This window comes from Eublepharis macularius, chromosome 2, assembly GCF_028583425.1.
Source record: "Eublepharis macularius isolate TG4126 chromosome 2, MPM_Emac_v1.0, whole genome shotgun sequence".
Taxonomy (NCBI): Eukaryota; Metazoa; Chordata; class Lepidosauria; order Squamata; family Eublepharidae; genus Eublepharis; species Eublepharis macularius.
The window spans coordinates 154,660,622-154,684,968 of NC_072791.1; the positions used below are offsets into that span (position 1 = coordinate 154,660,622).

Sequence of the window (24,347 nt, forward strand, 5' to 3'; positions counted from 1 at the left end):
CTTTATCTATATATTGTGCTTAGGTGGCATCAAGTGCTAGCTATGACCATGTTTTTATCAGTTTGTGAACTTGACCAGTTCAGGATCAACTTTCCATCTACACCTGGCCTTTTTTGTCTTCCTCCAAAAGGATATACCCAATAAGGTGGATTTTCCCTTTGTAAACTGACGTTGTTGAGATAAAGTCCTGCCCTTCCTCTGTAAAGGCTGTCAGGATTGAAGTGGCATTTGTTGCACCACTAATGAAACATAGAATGGGGGAGCAAACTTCTAGTGTCATCTCAGGGAGATTGCAGCAATTATTTGATGAAGTGGGATTAGGAACCATTTTCAGAAAAGGAAATCATAGTCTGCTAATATGCTGAGGATAATGTCTTTATACCAAGGTGGGTGGGATACCAAGCAAGAATACCAAGATTGGGGGCATACCCCCTCCGATGCACCAATAGAACAATGACAAGATAAATATACTCCAACACACATAAATTAATTGACAAAGTCTCCCCAGGACACCAGCCCAGGTGTAGTCTTTTAGTCCATTGGCAGAAGGAGGGTGTAAACCCATTTTTTGTGGGCTACAGCTGGTTCTTCATCCTGTTTCCAGGATGCACACACTGCCCTACCTGTTGGGTTATAGTCTGCTCATAATAGCAAACTCATCTCCCTGTGGTTGGAGCTCTGCTCATCCTCCTCCTCCTCTGAACATGAGGAATCTGGGCTGTAACTGAAGTTGTCAGCATTATGGTGCAGAAATTCCACGTCGGCGCTGTGCCTGCTAAACTGGTCACCACCACTTTCCTCTTCCTCCTCCTGCCCTTGGGCTTCTCTGGGCAGCAGTTTCTCTGAAGCCTTGCTCGTCCCCCTCTGTTTCTCAGTCTCTGCTTGTGCCACCTGCTCCTTGGCTTTCCGACTACGCTTCCATTTCATTCTACGGTTCTGAAACCAGATCTTTACCTGCAAGAGATGGGCAGACTGATGAGGATTCCATTTTGAAGACATTTCTCTTGCATGGCAAAAAGGCCTCTGTGGAGATCATGTATAGATGATACCCTTTCTCAGAGCAAAGAGAAAGAGGGACTGGTGAGAGGACTTGATTCCAGCCCCCCAACAGTTTGGAATTCCTCTTCCAGAAAGCAAAATGGTAGAGTATGATATGAAATTGTTTGGATTAAATATCCAAGAGAGACATCTTACCTCCAAGCAGTTCTTCTCCCTCCTGTACAAGAATGAGCTCACCAACACATCAATACAGCACTGTTTCACACATGCTGTCTTTATAACTCAAAAAGAGTCCAGTAGCAGCTTTAAGACTAACCAATTTTATTGTAGCATAAGCTTTCGAGAATCAAGTTCTCTTTGTCAGATGCATGGTACAGAACTTGATTCTCGAAAGCTTATGCTACAATAAAATTGGTTAGTCTTAAAGCTGCTACTGGACTCTTTTTGATTTTGCTACCACAGACTAACACGGCTAACTCCTCTGCTTCTATGTCCTTATAACTGTGTGTCTTCTCATATTCCGCACCATGATCTCTTTCGCAATTTCCTGTCTTGGGTCTTTTCCACACGCAGCTTTTTTGCTGGTTCTGGCCCCATACAGCTTCTGTGTGTCCTTCAAGTTCTACACACATAGTCAAAATACCCTAATTCAGTCTCCCAACTGCTTCCCAGAGTTTTTTTCATTCTGCATGGTTAAAGGCTACACCGGATACAGGAACAGCCTTCCCCCAGGTTTTCAGTTGTTTTTCTCCCTGTGCATGTACTCTGATTTTTTTTTCATTGAAGTAAAGACTGCCTTTATTTTTTTGAAGTGCAGAATGTTTTCTTCAGTGTAAGCCCTGGCTCTTTCTCCCCTATATCCCTCTGCATCCTGATTGGTTGAACAGCAATGTGTAATTACACCCTCTCCTCCCCTTTCTTTCCCCACCAGTCTTGGAAATAATCCTTTTTTTAAAATGTTGTGATGTTTGTTTCATGTTGTATGTGCACTCTAACCTTAGCAGTAAATCATCTTCTCACAACAAGAAGCTATCAGGTTGACATTTTGTTTTCTCCCATTTTTAATTTTTTAAAAAACAATGTTGTTCTTGTTTTATTGATGTTGGGGAGGGGGGGAGAAATGCTGCAATGGATAACATAAAAACTGAATCCCACTTAATTTAAAGTTTCCCTCCAGAGCACCTCAGCCAATCAGACAACCCTCTGTAACATCCAAACATTACAGTGTGCAAAAAACAACAAAAAGGCTGCACAGACAAAACCACTGACATCTGTCTTCCCCCCAGAAAGTCCGCAGCAGAAACATGGCATTTTTCTAGAGCGGAAGTAGAAACCAGACACCACTTGGTTCAGTTCCCTCAACTTCCATTTTCACTTTGAGCTGGGAGGTGGTGTTTTCTGCTCCATGGAGAGTTCTTTTAATTTATCTCAATTTTAATCTTAATTCTTCTTTTAATTCCTATTATTTTCTTCTTTCTGGTTTACTGGTTGCGGGCTGTTATCTTAAAGAAGCTTTTTTGGCAGGCTTGAGTGTTTGGGAATTTTTCTTTTTACTATGTCCTAACGAGGACGCTGACTTGGTTTAATGAGTCTTTCTGCTGTGTGAGAGGGAGACAGTGAGGGAGTCAGTTGTTAAAAGATAGGAAACTTGTGATAGGGAGACTTCCACACTCTCTCTTTCACATTATGATTAGCTATAGATATAGTTATTTTACAGTGATTCTGTTAAATTGTACTTCAGTCTGTCTTTGTGGTCCTCCCTCCCTGTATAATACGCCATGCAATCTTGAAGGGGGGGCGGGGCAAAAGCACCCTGGAAGCCAACTAGAAGTTACATCGGCATATCCCAGACTTATGCCATCATAACATCCCCTACGGTGGTGCAGCAGCCCAGCTCAGTTCCGCCCACATCCTCTTCTAGTGCCACAGGGGACAGGCACATTCATAACTGGAGCATATAAGTCTCTGCTCCAGCAGGCAAGCGGGTGGGCTGGGGGGTGCAAGTTAGTCCACCCCCTAAGCTGTTCCAGGCATGGGAATGCCCCCTGCAGCAGCAGGAAGTTACACCATGACAAATGATAGCGTAGCCCATAGCCACCCATTGTAGGGGAGAACTCACCTCCCTCCCCCCTGTGCCTGGCCCCACCCAAGCGGCCTGGCAGAGCATAGGGTGCCAATTGCCATGGCAACCAATCTGCTTACACCCCCATAGCAGCTGAGCTCCCTTCCCAGCAGCCAATCAATCCCCTGCCCACCCTACATAACCTTTGGGTGGGTCACTCATGAACCCAGGTAAGTTGGGACATAGCCAGAGGCTCTGCCCAAGCACTGTCTGCCTTGGGGACTTAGAGCGTGATGCAGGAGAGAGTGCACATGGTGGTGGGGCAAGATTGAGCTGGGGGAACTTTGTGAAAAATGAGATGTACCTTGCATTCACACATGGGAGGAGAGCTAAGTCCAGAATGTCTGACTAACAACCACCACCCAAGTTGCCTTATAGGTTACCCAGAACTGAGACCTAGCTGGGGGAAGGGCAAGGACATACCAACAAGTAGGAAGGAGCTGAGGAGCCATCTTTTTCACACCAGACCACCCTCTCCACTCACTGGTGCTCCCCAGCAGCAACCTCTGTGGTTGAAGCTCACTGGTGGGGAGGCATGGTCCATGCCGGCCAAAGAGGCAGTCACTCAGAGAGTCATGCTCGATGCAGCTGTTTGGGGGGAGGGCTCCTAGCAGCCCATGCCAAGGCTGTATTCAGACTCCCTCAGCTGAGCCCCATCCCTTGAGCAGAGGAGAGAGTGCAGACGGGGTACTCACTGGTAAATCCTAGACAATGGGGAGTGCACAAGCCCTTGATTGTCTCCCTCACAGGATCAGAGCTCCAAGCAGCCACAATAGAATAGCCAGATGCAGACGAGGAGCACTTGCTTGCCAGTGGGGTATCCATCATCGGGTTGCCAGCAGCAGCTGTGACAATGGAGCTGCCACTGCTGCCCCCACCCATAAACACCCTCCCAGGATGTGGCAGACCTGGCTGAGGCTTGCATGATGCCCGACCACTCACCACATGTCTGCTTTCCTTTCAGGCAGGTTGCAACCCATCAGGAAGGCCAAGGAGCCTGGCTGTTCCAGCCCCCACTGATCCTTCGCAGCTGCCAGTTGACCCCCAGAGCTGTTCCCTGGGCAGCCCACAACTCAGCCCTGCTCCTGAGAAGGCAGCGTGAGTAATGGCTCTCAGCTCTGTCTACTGCACAAACAGGCGCAGCTCCTATCCCAGCCAAGGGAAGTTGGCAACGTGCAGCCAGTCATCCTCTTCACTTTTGGCAGTTCAATAAAGTCTGTGTCGAACAACTACTCCCTCCCTGCCTCTTGGCTCACCTATAGCTGAGAATAACTCCCCACCCCCACCCCCAGTCCCCCTGGGGCAGCCCCATGGCACATTCCCAAGGATAGTCCCTGGTCTTGGGCTGCCAGGAAAATGGCTGCCCCAACGAGCCACCTGGCACCTCTGCCCTGTTGGGTGGCTCAGTCCCTGAATGGAGAGGGGCCCATCGTTCCCTTGGGGGTTGCTGCTGCATGCTGCCTCTGTCCCACCCACCCACCCCCTGACATGGCAGTGTGGCAAATGGGGTGGGATGTTGGGTCTCGCCTGTGAGTGGGGGGAAACACTGTCTTCCCTCCCCCTGTGTCGCTAGGGCCTGAGATATCAGGCAGATGGCCATTGCATCTGAGGGGAAGGAATGATCTGGGGAGACTGGCCCCCATGCTGCATGCACACACATGCTGGGGGGATACCCCCATCTCCAAGGAACCCTCAGAGTGGGGCTGACACCACAGGGTTCTTCTCTTCACCAGTGACAGTGGCAATCTGGTCAGGTAGCTGCCTGCCATACCCCTGTTCCAACTGGGACCATTAACCCAGAGACTTCTAAAGAAAAAGAAGCAGTGGAGGGGGGCATGACTCCTCCCCAGAACAGTGCTTCTACAAGGAATATCGGTCTAGGGAGATTTGAGCAAGTGTGTGATGGTGCAAGCATGCTCCAGCTGTCTTACAGTACTTGCCAGGTTAACAGTACCAATCAGACTGGCCCAGATAGCCCGAAGGCTGCCCAAGCTGGATGAGCCTCCCACTCCTGGTCTCCCTGCTCATGATTTCCAGAGGGTGCTTTTGGTCATAGCAAGTGGCTCTCTTGCCTAGGGAGGCTGGCCAGCAGGTGCAGGAGGACACAGGGCAGCTGCAGCAACATCCAGAGTGAGATTCCCATGAGCATCTCCCCGGCAGGGCATGCCCAAGAGCGGTTTTCGTCAGGATGCTCCCCTTATCTACATAAAGAGATCCTTTGCAGCAACAGGGGATTGGGGGCAGAGAGTGGCCCCCTTCACATTCACGTGTGTGTGGTCAGGTGGGGGAGGTGGGATATGCAATGCCAGCTTTGAAGGGTGTCACAAGGCTGTGGATGACATGGCTGAGGAGATGGCCCCCACCCGTCTCCCCAACCTGGGCCCCAGCAGGTGGTTTAGCACCCTCAGCAGGGGTGTGGGCCTATTGTCTACCAAATCAGTGAAAGGGACCACCCTTATGGCACCAGAGCTTCCCCCTGGATGGCTTCCCCCCAGCCTGGTGCCTCTATGCAGGTGCTGTAACTGCAGGGGCATGTGGTCACCACCCGCTTCCTGCTCTCTGGCAAGGAGGCAGAGGTGTCAACGGGCAGTGGGGAATATGGTCCACACATTGGCTGCACCTTTGCTTACTACTTGTGGGCCTGTCATGGGGTCAGCGGGGCCATTGAGGGATGGTGACAGGATTGTCAGGTGAACAGTGGGGCATGTGCCTCCTGCTGTGGCCTCGCCTTGCCAGGCTCGGCCGCTGGCATAGCTCTCCTGCAAAAATCCTTAGGGAGGAGACAAGTGGCACCAGATGTACGTGGGCATGTGGGCGCCAGCAGTACAGCAGGTCTTAGGATTGTGCTGTATGAGTAGGAAAAGAGATTGCCCTTTTGAGCACCCTTTCTTGCCTTCTTCCAAACAAACTGACCTTTTTTTAAAGCCTAATATTAAGATAAGTAACAGATTTGATATCTTGCAGTGATATTAAGTACTCACTGCCTACAGAAGTGGATGATAACCTATTAGGAGACTCTACTCCCTCAAGTGCAGAATTTTAAAAAAACAAAGCTTTATGGGATCCAGAACCAATTAATAAGCAGATCTAACCCTCTTGGGCTGAATACTCAGAAAACCCAGTGCAAAGCTGAGGATAAGGAAGAGGCCTTGATTACACTTGAACTAACCTTATTCCCATGTCATTTCCACATGGTCTTATGAACTGTATCTCCTCCTTTTGAAGCCATTAAGCAAACTCAGAAAATTATGCTATTTTCATTCTACTACCTCTGCTATTTTTTACTTTGTGCATTCCTGTAGGCTGTAACTCCACAGACATTGGTCGAAATGCTGCCTGGGAAATTCTCTATCACTTAAAGATACAGGCTCTCAACCAAATTTTGTATCCTGTCTCTTAGAATATTTAGGACTAATTTCCACAATTCTTATTTCATAGACTGAGGGTCTCAGAATTACTGAAAGAGATCCAAAACATATTAAAATAATTGATGGAAATATTCTAATGGTAATTCAGGGACAGAAATATTTAACATTCAACCCATGGAAGTTTGTTTTGGTTTACCAGCACAAATGCATTGTTCATAGAGCTCAGGGGTCTCGCCAATCTACTGCTTGTTATATGTCAAAATTTTCCTCCTGTAGGTTTCAGGTCCTGTGTAATAATAGCCATACCTCTATGAGGAAACCCCTAGAGAAAGAAATGCCCTTCTTCTTACCTTTCAGGGCTAAGGCACTTACATATCATGTTGTTAGGTCAGAAGAATGTACCCATGTATCTGACGAAACTGAGCTTTGACTCTCAAACACTTACACCCTGGGAATCTATTTGGTCTTTAAGGTGCTGCTGGACTTGAATCTTGTTCTTCTACGGCAGACCAACCCAGCTACCCACCTGCAGCTGTACCCATATGATGTTTTACACAACCAGTTTAACTGGGCCTAAACTGAACCACTATGCACACAATCTCATCATGTGTGCAATGTTAGTGGGCCAGTGCAACTCCCACCTAGACTTCAGATCTCTGGTACTCTAATGCTCTCATGTTATCTTTGGGCCCAAATAAAATGATGCATACTACATGCTATTGGTAAGTACTTCTTGCCACACTGCTCCAAGCTGATATATGTGCTCTATTGTAACTCTCTGCAAAGCTGTTGGAGAACAGACACTAGCATTTACATTAATTTATTTTAAAATAATGATGGTTATGTGTGTTCATTTGGTAAACTGAGTGGCCTGTTGGAGCCTGCTACAGCTACACCAACTTCTCCTTGACAATTTTAAAGATCATACATGGTCTCCCTCACCAGGCTATACCTGAGTCTCGGTTAGCATCAATGAAGTAGCCACCTCAAAACGTTTGGGCCGTGATAAGTACTTGTTGATCTTGAACTGGTTCTCCAGCTCAAGAAGCTGCTGGCTGGTAAAAGCTGTCCGAGGCCGACGACATTTTCCCATGAGTCCAGACTGTGGGACAGCTGGAAGAGAAACCAAGAGTCAGGATGTGTGTATGTGACCCAGAAAGATACAGCCAATATGCTGGACTATGTGCCAAAGAAAAGGGGAATGTATGCATATATATAAACCCTCCTTCCATTGCTACCTAAGCCAGAAGAGTTGTAGAATTTTAGACCGAACAATCACATATGCAAATAAAGGTGTTTAGAAACTGCGCTGTGCCTGCATGACACTTGCCAGCATCAAGCAAAACCATGAATATGTTGCAAAATTCAGGAAGGTTGAAAAGCCTTCCTGCATGTGCAGCAATTGATTCAGAAACCTAGTAAAAGCATATACAGAACTGTCCATTTCCTTGTGTACATACGAACAGCAAAAGACTTGGCTGAAAGTCAGGGGCATATGTGAATTCAGCCTTTCACTTGTAGCATTTTCTTGTATGTAACCATATGTTCTTTTAATGCAGAATTTGCACTGGTAATGTTCAATACACAGAAGCCTCTTCCAGTTTTTCTAGGAACTGCTACAGCAGAGTTTAAATCTACATCTTCCCGTTTCCATCACTGTCACTTCTCCCTTCTCTAACTATAAAAAATGTTAGGTCCTGTTGGACACATACACCTAAAGGAACATCACATTTATCATTTAGCAATGCTTGTAATTATGATAATGTCCCTTCTATGGCCACATATCACTGGTCATAAGGGATAAGCCCCATATACACGGTAGCCAGGTCCTACCATCATGTGGCCTGTGTTGTTCATTTGCTTGCAAATGTGTGTCTGCAAGTGGTGCCTCAAAAAGTGCCAATGGCTTATCAAAGAATATAATACCTAATGGGAGGTGGAGAAGGATACAGCTGTAGATGCCATCACTTTTTTTCACTGATCCTCCTCCTTAGCCAGCAGTGGGAGGGGAAAACAGGACAGTTGTGCTCTGCAAATTCCATGAATGGCTGGTAACCATGAAAAGGGGATGCCTTTCCTAAAGGGTGAAAGTGTTTGTGTGCATCACCCTTTCACCTCAGCACCAGATGCAACTTCCCCGGTTTTCTCCTCTGGAAAATCATCTGTCCATCATTCTGTTTTTAAATCTTACTCTTACAAGCGGTGGCATTTGTGAGGCCTAGAAAATTCTATGAGGAGACACAGGCCTGATGTGTTGAGCCCCATCACCTTCCCTTCCAGTAATGATTTTATTGCCTGGCTGATATTAAACAGCTTGATATGTTATCAGTGTTCATTTTAACAATCACAATCAATTCCGTTGGTGAAATTAAACCTCCTTTATTAGCCTAAGGTGTATTTAATTACCCCCAGCTGTCTCCAACAGTGATAAAGGCAGCCCCGCTCCACAATGTCCTAAGAGCACCTATCTTGCTAATGAGCCTTTATCAGAGCAGACTGCTGAATCAGGAGGGAGGCCAAACAAAAGAAGCTTTGAGGGGGACCGCTTGCCCTACACGCTCAATCCCCCTATTATCACCAACTTTATGGGCTACCTCCAGGATTAGCTTTTACTGCCCTTCATTAAATAGAGAACAGACACTCAGTGGTGCGGGCAGGAACAGACAGGTACGAAGTACCAGGAAAAACGTTATGGGAGTTGCAGGAAAACGCACTATACACTTTGATCACTAAGCAAAACATGGGTGGTCTGCAAAGGGAAATTGCTGTACCCCATAGTAATATATTTACTATCCTAGTTGTCTAGGAGGTAATTCTAATTCCCAATTGCTGAGGTGAATGAGGAAGGAATAATGTAAGAAGCTCATCTGCCAGTCATGACAGTGAAGCCCTCCATTTCTAGAGATTGTCAACAAAGGGTTTCATTCAGCATTAGGCTGTACTACTTGGCTTTGAACAGCCCTGTTTTAAAAATCCTTTTCCTACTATCTAAGTCATGGGGCTCCTACTCCTGCCAACAATACATAATGATAACATGATATGATAACATGATATAACCTAATACGGTAACATTAAATGTATATTAATAATAATATAGATGCATTGTCACTGGCCATGTTGCTTCACAGAGTACAAGAAAACAGATTAGTTACATCCTGAATCAATTCTTGGAGCAAATTCCTAGCTGGTTACCAGGGGCATTCCGAAAATTCAGATGGTGTCAAAACTGAGAACGTTTCTATTTAAAGTTTTTTTCAACAGAATTTAAATCTCATTTGTTTAAAACAGTAGTTGGATTTGGCTGTTTACAGTAATGGTGAGTGCAGACAAAGTAAGCTAGTGCCTGCTGAGTAAAAATCAGCATGACTTCTGCAAAGGAAGTCATGTCTCAACAGCATTCTTTGAGAAGGTTAACAAGTGTGTGGCTAAGGGCAATCCAGTAGACAATGTGTGTTTAGACTTCTAAAAGGCTATTGACAAGATATCTCATTGAAGATGCTGTGTAAACTTCACAATCATGAGCTGGAGGGCAGGCCCTTTTACAGATTAAAAATGGGTTAAACAACAGGAAGTAGAAAGTAGGAATAAATGGTCAGTTCCTGCAATGAAAGGAAATGGACAGTGGGGTCCCACAAGAATGAGAATTGGGACTGGTGCTATTTGATTTGTTTGTAAGTGCTTCAGGATGACTTAATTGCTTCAGGATGACTTAATACCCACTCAGAGTGGTTTACAAAGCATGCCATTATTACCCCCACAACAGCAACTAGGTGGGGCTGAGAGAGATCCCAGAAGTTGTGACTGACCCAAGGTCACCCAGATGGCTTCAAGTGGAGGAATCAAACTCGATTCTCCAGATTAGGGTCCCGCATTCTTAACCACTACACCAAACTGGTGCAAATAAGGCATGCACTGACTGAGACTGAGGAGAAGAGATCTTAGGGATGTAATGGATAGCTCAATGAACTGTCAACTCAGTATGTGGCAGCAATGAAAAAGGTGAACTCCAAGGTGGGGAGGATTATAAAAGGAATTGAAACCAAAATGGCCAATATTACAATGACCTTGTATGGAGCTATACCGTAGCCTCATTTGGAATAATGTGTAAATTTCTAATTGTTGTATCTCAAAGCCGGGAAAAGCGCAAAAGAAGCGGGGGGGGGGGGGGAGATTAAGGGGTTGACACATCTTTCCTATGACAAAAGGCTGGAGAATCTGGGACTTTTCAGTTTAGAAAAAAGGCAGTAGGGGAAAGCATGATACAGGTTTATAAAATTATGCATGGGGTGGAGACGGTGGATAGAGCAAACTTTTCTTCCTCTCCCAAAATACTAGAACTCAAGGCTACCCAATGAAGTTGATGGGCTATTTTTAGGGCAGATAAAAGGAAACACCTCTTTATTCAATGAGTAATTAAATTGTGGGATTCACTGCCAGAGGATATAGTGATGGCCACATGGCTGACCCAGAGATTTCTAGCCACTTAGGCAAATCACAGCCACTCTTCTCCCACTGCACCATGGGGAAACTGCCGTGTCACCCTCCTCCTTCTCCCCTAGGCACTGCAGGGAAGCCTTCATCACTCACATCACCTTCACTGGGGCTGGGTCTTGCTGCAGTCCCACACCTCCCAACAGGACAGACAGGGAGGCAAAAATGGCACTGGAAAAAGGGCCCATCCCAACAGAATGGGAAGAGAAGGTGGAAAAGGGCTGACACGCCACTCCCTGATGAAGGTGAGGCAGAAGGTTGCTTTTTATACATTGTTTTGAATTGTTTTTATATATTTGAATTTTTAATCTTGTTTTAATGTTTTTGTTTTTGCCTTGGGGACCCTAAGTTGAGTGGAAAGGTGCCTTTAAAATGTTTTAAATAAATAATGTGCTGTGACTTGGAACCATAGCCCCTTCTACATAGGGTGTCATGTATATTTTTGTTTTCGGTATCAAGGAGTTGCCTTGACTACCTCACCTGTGATGGAGAAGGATACTAAGGATCTGAATAGGCTGTTACAAAGAAGTTAGAAAGGAAGGGTTGCCAGCTGGCTTGAAGAAAAAAGTCCTGCACCTTTAATAGAGGCTTAATGGGATGTTATTTACCAAGTGGTGTTATTTACCTCCATTTTATGAAAAGCTTCAACTACCTATTTCCATACATGAAGCCTCTGTTAAAAGACAGGACATTTTTCTCCATTGCAGTTGGGGGGCACTACAGAAAGTCCCATTGCTAAGCATGAGATAAAGACAAACGAACCTCTTCTGTGTCCTAGATCCCTTACAGTGGAAATGCATATGTGCAAATATTCAAAACTGACCAACATTTCCAGGTATTTACATGGGAAATTTCAAGCTGCACATTCATATTCTGATTCTAAATGTGAAGTTTTTAATCTCATAATGTGAATGTTCTTGACATTATGGCAGAGAAAAGCATACATGTATCAAATCCTGGTTAACACATGCCTGAGCTTAACAAAGCTGAAGTAACTTATCTGCAGCAATAGTTCCACAGTCAGCAAAGTGTCAGTTTATTATTTTCTTTTTGGTATCATTTTCAGTCTCAGGCATTAAAATACTGGGAAAGATTCCTGGGTGTGCATATAGAAGGCCTCAAAAACATCACAGCTGGAATATACCAAATTCATTTCCCAGGAAGAATTGTATTGCTGTATTGCTGCTGCCTTCGCCTCACTGTTCTGCACAACTGTGAACTTCTGCATTGTTCTTTTTTTCCTGTGCCTTTTGTCACCTGGACAACATAAAAATATAACACGTCTGAACCTGATGCTTGCTCCATCATCACCACAGCAAATGCAAGCAGTTAATACGGGCCTTCTATCACCCCTTGCATGGCAGGCAAGAGAAAATGTTCTATATTAAGAGGACCTGACCTAGGAAGAAGATGAATGGCCATTTCCCACCTGATCCTTGCATGTTTAATTTCAGATATCAATGATAATAGAACTTTTAATTTTAACTTTCGTGCCATTATTATCCTAGCTTCTTTTTTAATTAACCAGATCACCCTAGAATATGCTTTTAAAAAGTGCTAAACTTTACCAAGTAAATCTGAGTTTTGAATAACCATGAAGGTCATCAAGATGACAGAATTGTTGAATGCTCGGCACACCATTATTTTGTTTTCCTTATTTCATCAGGTTAAAACCTGGTATCAGCTCAGAGTTGAACAAAGCTTTGCACAGTCACATTTCTGTCTGGGTGGGTGTACATGCAGATAGGATACCATGAACTGAGCTGTGATTATTCCTTCTGCTAGAGAGAAAACAACAGCCTACGGACTCTATCAATTAATCATTAGGGACTCCCTACCACATCTGGAGAAAAAAGTCCTGTCCCTTTAACAGAGGCTTAATTTGTGGAAATGGGCAGATGAAGTTTTTTGTGGCATGGAGGAAAATAATATCCCCTTAAGCTTCTGTTAAAGGGACAGGACATTCTAGTTGGCAACCCCAGCTATATCATGGTTCATAATATCTCTGTGTTTTATTTTTTTTGTCCTCGCTGTTTCATTTTGATGTTGTTTAGCTAGTCATACTCTGCTTTTCTACCCAAAGCAGTTTCATTCTCCATTTTATTCCCACAAAAATCACAACAATCAATTTTTCAAAAAGGGCATTGGGATTTAAATCTCCCCAGTTCTAGTCAATTTTCTAAACCCTTAAACCACACTGGCTCTGTCGAGATCCAAGGGGATGGGAGGACATGCACGCGCACACACTTTTTAAATTCCTCTGAGACGTTTGGAGAGGTCAGTTTTGGCTGATAAACGAGATTCAAATACAATAAATAAACAAGCCTTGCCATTCTGAGCTCTAAAACATTCCCAGATCCCCAAGAGCCAAGCTAAGTCTAAAAGGAAGACTGCTTTCTGAAGTAAAGCAAAGCTAACACTGCTATAATTTTAAAGCTCCGAAGTAACGAGTGTCAGATTAACAATAAAATGATACCGGGATGGGTGAGGGTGTCTCGGCATTAGATAATACGGGATTGCTAGCCCAGAACATTTGAGGTTTTACTGTGGACTTGTGTTTACACAGAGATAAGAACATGTAGCCTCATCCAGTGACAATTCCGCAGCACTTCAGCGGGCGAAAGCTAAGCACGTGCTTAAATCAATGGGAATTAGCAGCATTTAACAACTGGATCTTATCTTCAGAATGGTGTATTTCTTGTGTAAAAATATGGATTTTAAAAGCCGGAACATATGAGGGGGGGGGCGAAAAATATTTTCGAGAAAGAAGAACATCTTATTTTATCTTTGTGTATAGGAACACATCCATAGATGAAAAGGCGCGAGGAGGAGGGGGGGAGACGCAGGGATGAAAGATGATGAGATGGCAAGATTAAAAAGGGAAAGTCTTAAAACCCGCAGAGGAGTAATTTGTTCAACTATAGTGACAACACGCCGACAAAACGATAGACTATACTTCTGGAGGAGATGCTATATGCGAAATGATATGATTTATGAGGCTGGTTAAAAATGATGTACAAATAGTTAGGCTTTTAAGTTTCACAGAACTGCTCAGCGACTAAACATAAGCCACTGAGTGAGCCCTGCGTGCACTGCAGCGCCTGTCCTTTGGGAGCAAAACGCACTCGCAGCCCGCGGCCGCGGAAAGTTCTCTCCGAATCGATTGCACTGTGAGGGCCTACAGTGCGACAACCCTAGAGTGGCCCGGGTCGGAACCCCCATTTGGCTGGGCCTCATCCCAGGCCTCTCTCTCGAGGGGGGCCGTCTACACTGCTGGGGTCAGGGAAGGCGAGCTCCGCCTTCACACGCACAGAGACACAGAGAGTCCATAGGGCTGAAGACCACAATCCTATGGATGATTCCTCGGGAGCAAATCCCATTGATTTTAATGAGGCTTACTTGCGAGTAAACATGCACTGGATTAAGCTGCTCCTGGACGGTGTTGGGTTGCACCCCACTGGAAAGATGCTGCCCACGCTGCCTGGGACTTGAGAACGAAGTGCCCCCCCCCCGCCCGCTCTCGCCGGAGGCCGAACCTTTGCTGTTACTTGGGGCGTTGTAGCGCTCAAAATCGGAGCCCCTTTTCTTCACATCATATCTTCTTGGCGACCGAAGATTCAAGGGTGTAAAAGGCAACTATGTAATCGACTAATAAGCATTTCTTACTGCAACTCGGTAAGGACAGCCACCACGTAAATGTGCTAGAATCAAGTCCCGCACACATTTATGTACTCCCTCTATTTAGGAGACTCAAGGCAGACTGCGTGTGTGAGAGAGAGACTGCTAAGAGGCTGGTCTATAAATGCAATCAGAACCCGACGAGGACCAGTCCTTTCGCTGTCCTCCTTCACCAGAGGCATCCTAAGCAAACCAAGTATGCCGGCCAGTTTGTTGACTGGGGCTGCAACGCTAAATGAAAACGTTGATTTCAGCACCTGAGACACTGCGAGCATGCGCTTACGCGTCGGCATGGAATGATTTATACAGACAAACTGAAGGATCCATTTTAGCCCATGTGTCGGAATCATTCTGTATAAGGCCGTGACCAAGGAGACAAGGCAGATTACCTCCTCTGTTTGAAACAAAATAGGAACGTATTAAAACCTTGATTTGCTGGAGATAAACATTTCTTAGTCTCACCATGCCACTAAATTTAAGAAGGGCAGGCAGGCAGACTTCGAATTAGGGCCCAAAATTGTAGAAAGGCAAAAAGGGGGCTAATCTTCGGTGTTAAGTGATGCAAACGGGGGCAAAGGAGTCGCAGTACGATCCAGTAACCTTGTTAAAGACAAGCAGATCTGGGTCCGACTAGGGAACGGATGGGAGATCTCTCGCCAAGTGTTTATTACACTTCTTTTTCTCAAGGAAAAAAGAGTAACAAACGCGCTCGCCTACCTGAGCTACGTTTCTGTGTAACCCGATACAGACTTCAGTAAAAAGGGCCTCGTGGTTGGTTGCAATCGTCACCCCTGAAAACCAACGGCGGAGCTGTGCCTGCCTTCCATGGGATGCGACTGGCCAGCATGGGCTTTGGGGTGCCTATCCTTGAATCTTTCCGCTTTCACGGGGATTATCCTACTCTGCAGGCTACCCTGCCTGCATATGGTAGTAAAGTCCTTCGGTCTCTCTCCTCTTTGTCACCTGAAAGCACATCTAGAATGGGCCCCGAGGCAAGCCAGTGTGGTCACTTGTGGGGGATAATTCAACTACTTATGCCGAAAATGGAGTCTACATGTGCAGTTTCTTGCTTGATGAAGTAGTGAGCTGCATGTGTGAATGAACCATAAGACCCACACCAGAGTTTCGGTGCCACCTGAAATTACCTCGTCAAAAACACTTCTTCGAAGAGGCAATTCACACAAAGTCACTTGGAGAGAGCTGTAACGCTGGCGAACCGGCCTTCCGAGCGGACAAACGGTAGGAAAAGTGTAGCGTTTCTAATGGGCCAAGAGTTCGCTAAATTTACATTAATAACGCCAGTCTAATTGACGTTCGTGGACTCAAGCACAGATTCAGCAGGAAGGAAGTCTACACGGCTCACAGAATTCGGAGTAAAGGGGTCAGGTCCTGAGGTTTCCAAATGTCCTAAACAGAAAAGGAAACAAACGTCTTGGTGGCCGCCTCCCTCGTTGTGCTACGCTGTCCCTCGCATTTAGTTCTGTACTGTACCAAATCCCTCCATCATCGCCCCTGTAGCGGGCTGGGCGCGTTTTAACGTTTCCAGAATGATTTACTGCAGCGCTCTTCGCACAACAACAGCCAGTCCTGTGAGGTGGGTGGGGCTGAGAGAGCTCCAGAGAGCTGTGACTAGCCCAAGGTCACCCAGCTGGCTTCAAGTGGAGGAGTGGGGAATCAGACCCATCTCTCCAGACTAGAGTCCCACACTCTTAACCACTACACCAAACCACACCAAATTTACGACTTCTCATTGCGTAACAACACATGAGAGAAATGCGCAGGCTCAGGAACCGTGTTGCCGTCAGCCGGGAGGCGCTCGGGCTCTCTTCCTTGGAGTTCCTCTCTGGCCGCGTGGAAAGGGTGGCTGGCCGGCCTTTTCTGTTTGTGTTTTCAGAATTGCCCCCTTTCGACCGCTGCATCCGATAAGACAAGGGCGGCCAGCCCGTGCACATTCAAATTGAAGGTTTATCCAATGTGCCTGTTAAAAGCTTCAGGTGGGTAGCAGGATTCGGGTCCAGTAGCACCTTAGAGGCCAACCAGAATTCCAGGGCGTGAGCTTTCACGAGTCCAAGCTCTCTTCCTTTGGGCATGCTAACCCATTTCTCTTATCTGAAAAAGTATTTGGTTTTAGCGTCCGATGAAGTCGACTGCAGTCTATGAAACTTTATTCCGGTATTAAAATACGCCACAACATTCTGGTTTACTTTGGCTGCAATAGACTCTACACCGCGACTCCTGCGGAATTCGTTTAACAACCCTTGCCCTACAAGACTCAAATGGATCCTTCCTTCATTTGCAGTTTTTCTAGAACTAAAAATTAACACTGAACTTTTGATTTATGCATAAGGGTTTCCCCCCAAAACTGACACTTCTCTTTATTCAACATCATTTCTCTATTTGCAATATATAATCATATTAAAATGTAAAAATTGTAAAGCGCTTGATTTGATAAAACGATGCGATCACTTGCTGAAAATCCACTAGGACAGAAGATTTAGAGTTCTTGATTTTAAAAACGATTCTGGGTCAAATTTAAAAACCTAGGGCATTTTTGGTCAAATTTGAATGTGTAGGAAGCTGAATTTCAGGTTTAATTTAGGCCTATTAATGGCATTTTAAAAATTTATTTACGTTGTTTATTTATAGGCCACCTTACTCTCTGAGACTCAAGCTGAAGTACACACTGTAAGTCAATGGGACAACAGAATGGGACAACCAATAAGCAATGTAATAAGATTAAAGTTGCAGAAATCTGAAACAAAGCATAAGTAACCCGACGGGCTAAATATATTGACGAAACTATTATGGTGCAGTGGTTAGTGTGACGGCCTAGATCGAGAGACAATCGATTTCAAATGCCTCTTCTATCATAAAGCCTTGGGCCAGTGACCCTGTCTGTGTTTCGCCTACCTCACAGGGCTGTTGTGAGGGAGAAGAGGGAAAAGGAAGAGGGAGGCGGGTGTGGCAGACAAACACAGACGTTGAAACTCCGAGTGGGAAAAGGCAAACTCGCCCACCAGGGCTGGCTTTGAAACTCGGATCGGTGAAAAGATGATAGAGGGAGGGGGGGAGATCAACGAGAATGCAAAGAGGCAGGGAAAGGGCCGCCGGAATGGAGGCCTCTGGCTGCACTGGGAGGGCCCTGCGGTCCCGAGAAACCTTAGCGAATTGCAAGTCCAAGCATCGCAGTTGATGAGCTGCCCCTTCACCTCCTCAAGGCGCGGTTCGTTGTTGCCTCCCCGCTGCTGCGGCGTAGATGGCCCGGCACGTCTCCCTCCGCCGCCTCCTGCCCAGTCTTCATGCAACCAGCCGGGCCCGGGCCCGCTCCAGCGACCGGCTAATGAGGCGCGAGGTCCTCGCCGGTGCCTGGGCGCTGGACCAGAACCCCGACACGCTGTTAGCGCCCGCGCCAGTTTCCTCCTCCTCCTCCTCCTCCGGAGGGCGGGCCAGCTGCGGCCCCTTCTCCTGCCCGCTCCGGGCCCTCCGCGCTTTGCAGGAGACCGACCAGGCCCGAAACGAACTTTGGCCATTCTCGGAACTCTGCTCGGGCAGCGCTCCCGGCCACAGGCCCGGCAAAATGACCGGCCCACGAGGAAGGGCCGCCGAGGGAAGAGGGCGGCTTGTGCCGCGACCTGTCCGGTGCAAGTCCCAGGCTCGGTTCAGGCCTCCTCCCCTGCCGCCCGACGATACAATCCCGGACATGCGGAGCCTAAAGCCCGGGAGGGTCAGGGCCGCCTTCGCCCGTGGCCTGAGTTCAGGCGGGAGAGCGCAGGTGTAGTGGCGGCGCCCCCCCGCTGAGGGAGCGCAGGACTGGGCCTGGCCCGGGCCTTGGAAGGCTGCTGCTTCCGCGGAAACACTCGGGTCTCCTTCGGGCGTTTTCTAATAGCGCGTTAATGTTTTGTAAAGGCATTTTCAGGTCTTTGTTCCTTGGTGGGCAAGGATTTCAACCACAAACAAAGCTCAGCTCTGAACATCTTTTTTTCCAAAAAACCTTCATTTATACCCCGCCTTCCTCCTCGATGGGGAGAAAGCAGCTTGCAGCATGGTTGTTGTGGGTTTTCGGGGCTGTATTGCCGTGGTCTTGGCATTGTAGTTCCTGACATTTCGCCAGCAGCTGTGGCTGGCATCTTCAGAGGTGTAGCACCAAAAGACAGAGATCTCTCAGTGTCACAGCCTTCGACAATACATCAGCTTGCAGCATCTTTCTTCCTGCCTCCATTTTATCTTCTCAACACCCCTGTGAAGTGGTTTAGGGTGAAATGTGTGACTGGCCCAAGGTCACGCGGCAAGCTTCCGTGGTAGAGTGGGGATTCGAACCTGGATCTCCCAGATTTTAGGCCAGCACAGAAGGGTAGTGTCCCAGTAGTAGAGCATCTACTTGACGTGCAGAAGGGCCCAGGTTCAATCCCCGGCATCTCCAGGTAAAGGATCTGCAGTGATGATGTGAAAGACCCTGCCTGAGTCCTTGGAGAGCTGCTACCCGTCAGAGTAGCCAGTATTCGCTTGGATGGCCCAAGGGTCTGACTCAGTATAAGGCAGCTTCATGCAGAAATTCCACTAGCCCCGCTGGCTCCTCCTGAGTAACACAGCATCTTTCTTTTCATTGGAGTTGCCTTTTGGAGTCTAGGATAAATAGGTACTGGGATTGTTCGTTGTTTCCTCTCCCCGAAACCCAGCGCTTATCTGGAAGGAGAACCACTGACTCCAAACAGTGCAAGGCGTCGGCTCTTCGCAGTCCCAGCTCGGGGTGGGTTTCCAAGAGTCCCCCCCTTTTTTTGCAGACACACTCGCCCAACAACTTCCCCCATCCACTGCAGAACTTTTCCCTCACCCTCATTATTTCAGTTATCTAATTATTCTCCCCACCACCCCCATTCTTCAGAATATTACAAGGTACACAAAACACTTTGGAACATTTTCCTCTGGTCCTCCTTTATTCGTATAAAAGTAATGGAACAAAGGGGGACAATAAAGAGCAAAAGATAATCCACATACTAGATCCCTTCCGATACGGGCGAGTTGTCATTAAAAATAAATACAGGGAGTGGACCAATAATTCTGTAATTTTGCGTGTAAATCTAACTAAACGTTTTAGCTGAGCGTAATAAGAAAGGCCTTTGTAGCTGAGGTATGGAATTTCAACTATTCCGTTCTCATAATACTTAGAGGCAACAGACAGAAATTGTTCTATTAATTAAAGTCCCCCAAAATACTACTGTTGAAACATAGTAACGTAAGCAGGAACTAATGTGTTAATGGAATGTTTATTAATGGACTAGACTAATTCCAGCAAAAACAAAGAGCAAAGGGGCTCCAGAGTCCAGGAAAACAGAGTAATTGTGGTTTAAGTTAAATCTCCAAGGTGCCACCGGACTCTGACGTTTTTATTAAACCACTAAACATGTAACAGTTGCTTTTAAGATAACAAACACACCTAAATGGTATGTGAGTGTTTTAAAGTGTATTACGTTTTTGTTGTTTATAAACAATATGGAATCTCTGTGGCGTTTAAATTTTTTTGCCTTTGTTGCCAACAATTTGGCGATCTTTCTGTGTTCTTTTCGAATGGAAGTTTTCAAAATTGCGAGCTTCAATTGTCGGAATACATAAATTCATATTTATGTAAATAAGTATTCTTTCATTCGGAAATAGGCGTGCTCTCACCCGTCAAAACCAGAGCTTCCTATAGAATTAATTGGGGAGAAGCGAGTATTATAAACAGGGACCATTCATAAGACTTTACCGCAGGACATTCGCAGACTCTTTCCGGGGGATAGCTGTAGGTCTGCGGGCGATTCCCTCTCTCATACACACACAGGGTTTTTAAAAATTGTCTGTCTGTCTGTCTAGTTTTAAATCGTTCTGAAACTCATACGATTTGAAAGAGGTTTTAGAAGAGTAATAAATAAAAACACACCCACCGCCTCCGACTGCTAAACTTGAGGTTTTCATTTCCTGAATGTTTCTGGCAGAGGCAGTAGGGAGAAAGAACGTTCCTTTTCCCAACTGGTAACAAATTAACCGCTCCAGTCCGCCACCAGCTCCTGCCTAGGCACCGGGAGACCTTGGGCAGATTAAAGTTCAAAACCGTTTACGACTTCCCCTGCCCAGGGTCGGGTGATTGATGTGAGAAAACCCGCAAGCGGGACTGCAGGGCCGAGAGGCCGCCTGGCTTCCCACCGGAGCCCGGAGAGGTGACCGGGCCGGCCTGGGGCAGCCCCGCCAACAGGTGTCTCCTGCCTGCAGCTCTCGGCCAGTCACCGTCTCCTCTCTCCGCCCCTCCCAAACAACCGGAGCAATGGCTGCGAGATGCCTTAACTTTGATCCTAAATGATTCCGGCACAGATTCCAGCACGATCCCTCGAAATTAACGCTTATTTAGATACTTATACCCCGCTTTTTCTCCCACGTGGGGCCGAAGTATCTCATAGCATTCTTTCCCTCTCTGTTTTATCCTCTTGACAACCACCCCGTGTCGTAGCTTAGGATGAAGAAGAGTGACAGGCCCAAAGCAAAGTGAAGACTGGAACCCTCCTCTGTCAGCTCCTAACTGCTTCAACACACTTGGATCGGAATAATACCGCCAGGTAAATGTGGTTAGGACAGGGGTGCCAGTGTAGGGAAGGCAGGGGATAATCCCCCTCCCCTTTCCGAAGCTCATCTCCCCAAAGCACCCCTGGCCTCACTGCAGAGGAGGCAAGACCTTTGCGGAGGCTGCGAGAATGTAGACTGGGCTGCGGTGGAGAACGCCAGACTCCCCGTTCCTCTCGCCTGCGCAGTTCCCAGTGTAGAGGGGGGGCGAGGGGGGCCAAGTGTTCAGTCACGGGGCTTCCACGCTCAATCGGCAGCAGCGCTACAGGAGAGAGGCACCTCTGTCCTCTCCTCCTTCGCCGTTTGTGAAGACCAGGCCAATATTTCGAGGAGTGATTCGAAAACGGCCTTTGAAGGGAATTTTGTCCATCCTCAAGAAATCTGAGCAAGGCCCGGTGTAAGAGGAGGCGCTGCTGTCTCCAGTAGCAGGGCTGGGATTCAGACGGGACTCCAACCGTAGTCACGTGTACTCGGCAGCAGGGCCTACCAGACCTGAAACCCACTTTCCTATCTAATTCCCCCCCCCCGCCCCTGTATAAATAAGACTTGGGATGATACTGTTTGAGCAGGGTTATTTGCCGGGGGATTGCCGATTGCGATTGTGCAGCCAGAGAGGCAGAGTTGTTCAGAGCAACATGCACCCCAAAGCCTGCTGCGTCCTGGTCTCATCGGAAAGATACTCTGAGTGGAAATATCACTCGGAAGAATCCTGGGGAATTTTTCTAAGTGACATAAAAACTCATTTTAGTTCATTTGGTTTTAAGATTAAGATACCAGCGAGCGGGAATGCCTAGCTCAAATGGAAAGAACTGGAGATCCGTTGAGAGTGAAGCTACGGATCAAGAAGCCCAGCATCTTTAAAAACGACACTTTGGCCTAGCAACTGCCCACCTATTTTCCTTCCCCTCATCTCTAGGATAGGTTTTGAGCCTTACTCGCGTAAATAACCTTTTCAAAGGATGCGGTACCCTGCACTGGCCTCGAACCCGTGCCATTCCGGAGCAGAACAAAAAGGAAATGCGCCCTGGGGGGCAGACCAGGAAGAACATATTCTTCCTCTTCTCTGGGATCATGTCACTTGGAAAGTTGGGCCTGATCTCCGGGAAGGGAAACCGGTGCCTGCCAGCCGGCGTGGACTGGAAAGATTTTAGTTCTGCGCCCCGGGCGCACGGGTTCCTCCCGGATATCCGGAGCTTGTGGCTTACTCACCGTGAAAGTCAGGAAAGCGGGGGGCCATGATCCCAGCGCGAATCCAGTGCTCCAGCGGGAGCGATCCGGCGACCGTGGCCACCTTCAGATGCTCCGGGCCCGGCTGAGGCAAGTGGGGGAAGCCGGCAGCGTAAGCAAAAGCTGGGTGTTGCCCGGCCAGAGCCGGGATGGGGTAGAGCGGGGGCTGGTACACGGCTGGCAGGGCGCTCAGTCCCGGGTGGGGCAAGTTCAGTAAGCCCGGCTTCGGGATGAAGGCAGCGGGCGGCAGAGGGGCCAAGGCGGAGGGCGCGCGGGGAGAGGGCGTCTCGGTCCGCGCACAGGAGCCCGGGCTACCCGCGGAGCTCTCCGGAGAGGCGCTCGGCGCCGGGCGGGCAGGTTCCTCTGCCAACAGGGCGTCGATCCGGAAGCTTTGGGACTTCTCCAGGGGTTTCTGCATCCTGCCCCGGTCTGATCCGAGAGTCCTTTGGAGAGACCCCGCAGGACGCTTTGCCGCTGCCTCCCCCGTGTTTCCGAGAAGGGCGAAACCCCGAGGACTCTCCCTCGGTGGGCAATAGTCTCCGGCCTCCTTTCAAGCGCCTTCTCCGGGGCCTGGCAAAGCTTCCGCCTCGCAGCGCACACCTGCTTGCCTGGGCGCCCCGCTCGCCCCTTCCTCTCTTACAGCTGCGGTTGCTCCTCCTTTTCCACCCGCCTCCGAGCTCGGCCGACACACGAGGTGGCGGCTTTAAATCTCCTCCCCACCTGGCCATTGGCTCCCGTCCCCTTTGTTCCCACTGCTGCGCTGCGCCAGCCTCCAGGCCAGGCACTGCGACCCAGGTCACGAATTCTAGAGGGTCGCCGTGTTAGGGGGCTTCTCCAGTCACAGCAATGAAGAATCCGGTGACTCCTTAAAGCCTGGCACGTTGGTTGTGGTATGATGCTGACAGCTTAGAGGCGCCTGCTGGTACTTCCACGAAGGGGGGGGGGGCGTTATCGGCTTGAGAACAGCCAGGCGTTTATATTACACCGTCCTCTTCGTCCAGAGAAGTCAGAGGCTGCTCCTTGTAGCTACGAGGCTTCGTAGCCTCCCTGGAAGCAAAGACGCTGGCTGTATTTCAGCTGGGTGGGCTGCCCGGGCAGTGAAGCCAGACTAGATTCTGCAGAGGCTGTGAATTTGCTGCAACAGATTAGCACGTGGCACTGCCAATGCAACGCTTCTCATTCCTTGTAAAGAGTTCTGTGTAGCCTGAAAACTTGCCCAGTGATGCACCAACAAAATCAGGTTCTCTTCTATTGCCTGTTACCAATACCGCCTTGGCAGGGTCAGGCACGCAGGCGGCAAACCAGTATCCTCCCCTCAGAGTACGATCCGGTGCGCTAGCTCTTTTGAACACAATAGAACAGAGTCAACCTGCATAAGATTGCGTGGTAAGACTCCTTGTTAAAAAGTAGGGCTGCTAACTAGCCTGGAGGAAAATGTCCTGCCGCTTTAATGGTGGCTTAATGGGCAGCCGACGCTTTTCACGCCGTGGAGGTAAATAACATCACTTCGTAAATAACGTCTCATTAAGTCTCTGTTAAAAGGGAAAGGACACTACTCCAAGCTGTTGTTAACCCTGTTAAAAACGCGGTCGATGCCTCTTTCGCCCCAGTTCCACTTAATCCTAAATTTCCTCTGGAGACGTCAACAGTGGAGAGAACTGGAATCGGGGAGGGGTCTTCTTGAGCGCTGCCCAAACCCACTACCAACACCCTCTGGTGGAGAGCTGGAATGCATTGGTTATGATGAGGCGCCCCTGAAACCGCGTGGTTACATTTCAGGCCGGAAGATCGAGGGGGAAACTTAGGCTAAAGAGCAATGTCCTCCTCGCCTACTGATTCAAGTGTATTAAACTCTCTCGCGATGATTGACC

The 24,347-nt window shown here is 47.8% G+C and overlaps 1 protein-coding gene across 1 annotated transcript; it reads right to left on the reverse strand.

Annotated features, from left to right (window-relative positions):
• Window positions 1-357: 357 nt before the first annotated feature.
• LOC129325195 (motor neuron and pancreas homeobox protein 1-like) lies at window positions 358-22,992 on the reverse strand. Its single transcript, XM_054972791.1, has 3 exons — window positions 22,459-22,992; window positions 7,442-7,602; window positions 358-954 (listed from the first exon to the last, which is right to left on the reverse strand). Exons 1-3 carry the CDS (start codon window positions 22,892-22,894, stop codon window positions 643-645), a joined length of 909 nt encoding a protein of 302 aa, XP_054828766.1. The 5' UTR covers window positions 22,895-22,992; the 3' UTR covers window positions 358-642.
• Between the last annotated feature and the right edge of the window lie 1,355 nt (window positions 22,993-24,347).

Coding starts and splice junctions, on each gene's coding strand:
- LOC129325195 (XM_054972791.1), bottom strand. CDS start 22,894: ATGCAGAAACCCCTGGAGAAGTCCCAAAGCTTCCGGATCGACGCCCTG. Junction 7,603..22,458: donor CCGCTTTCCTGACTTTCACG/GTGAGTAAGCCA, acceptor TTTCTCTTCCAG/CTGTCCCACAGTCTGGACTC. Junction 955..7,441: donor TGATGCTAACCGAGACTCAG/GTATAGCCTGGT, acceptor CATCTCTTGCAG/GTAAAGATCTGGTTTCAGAA.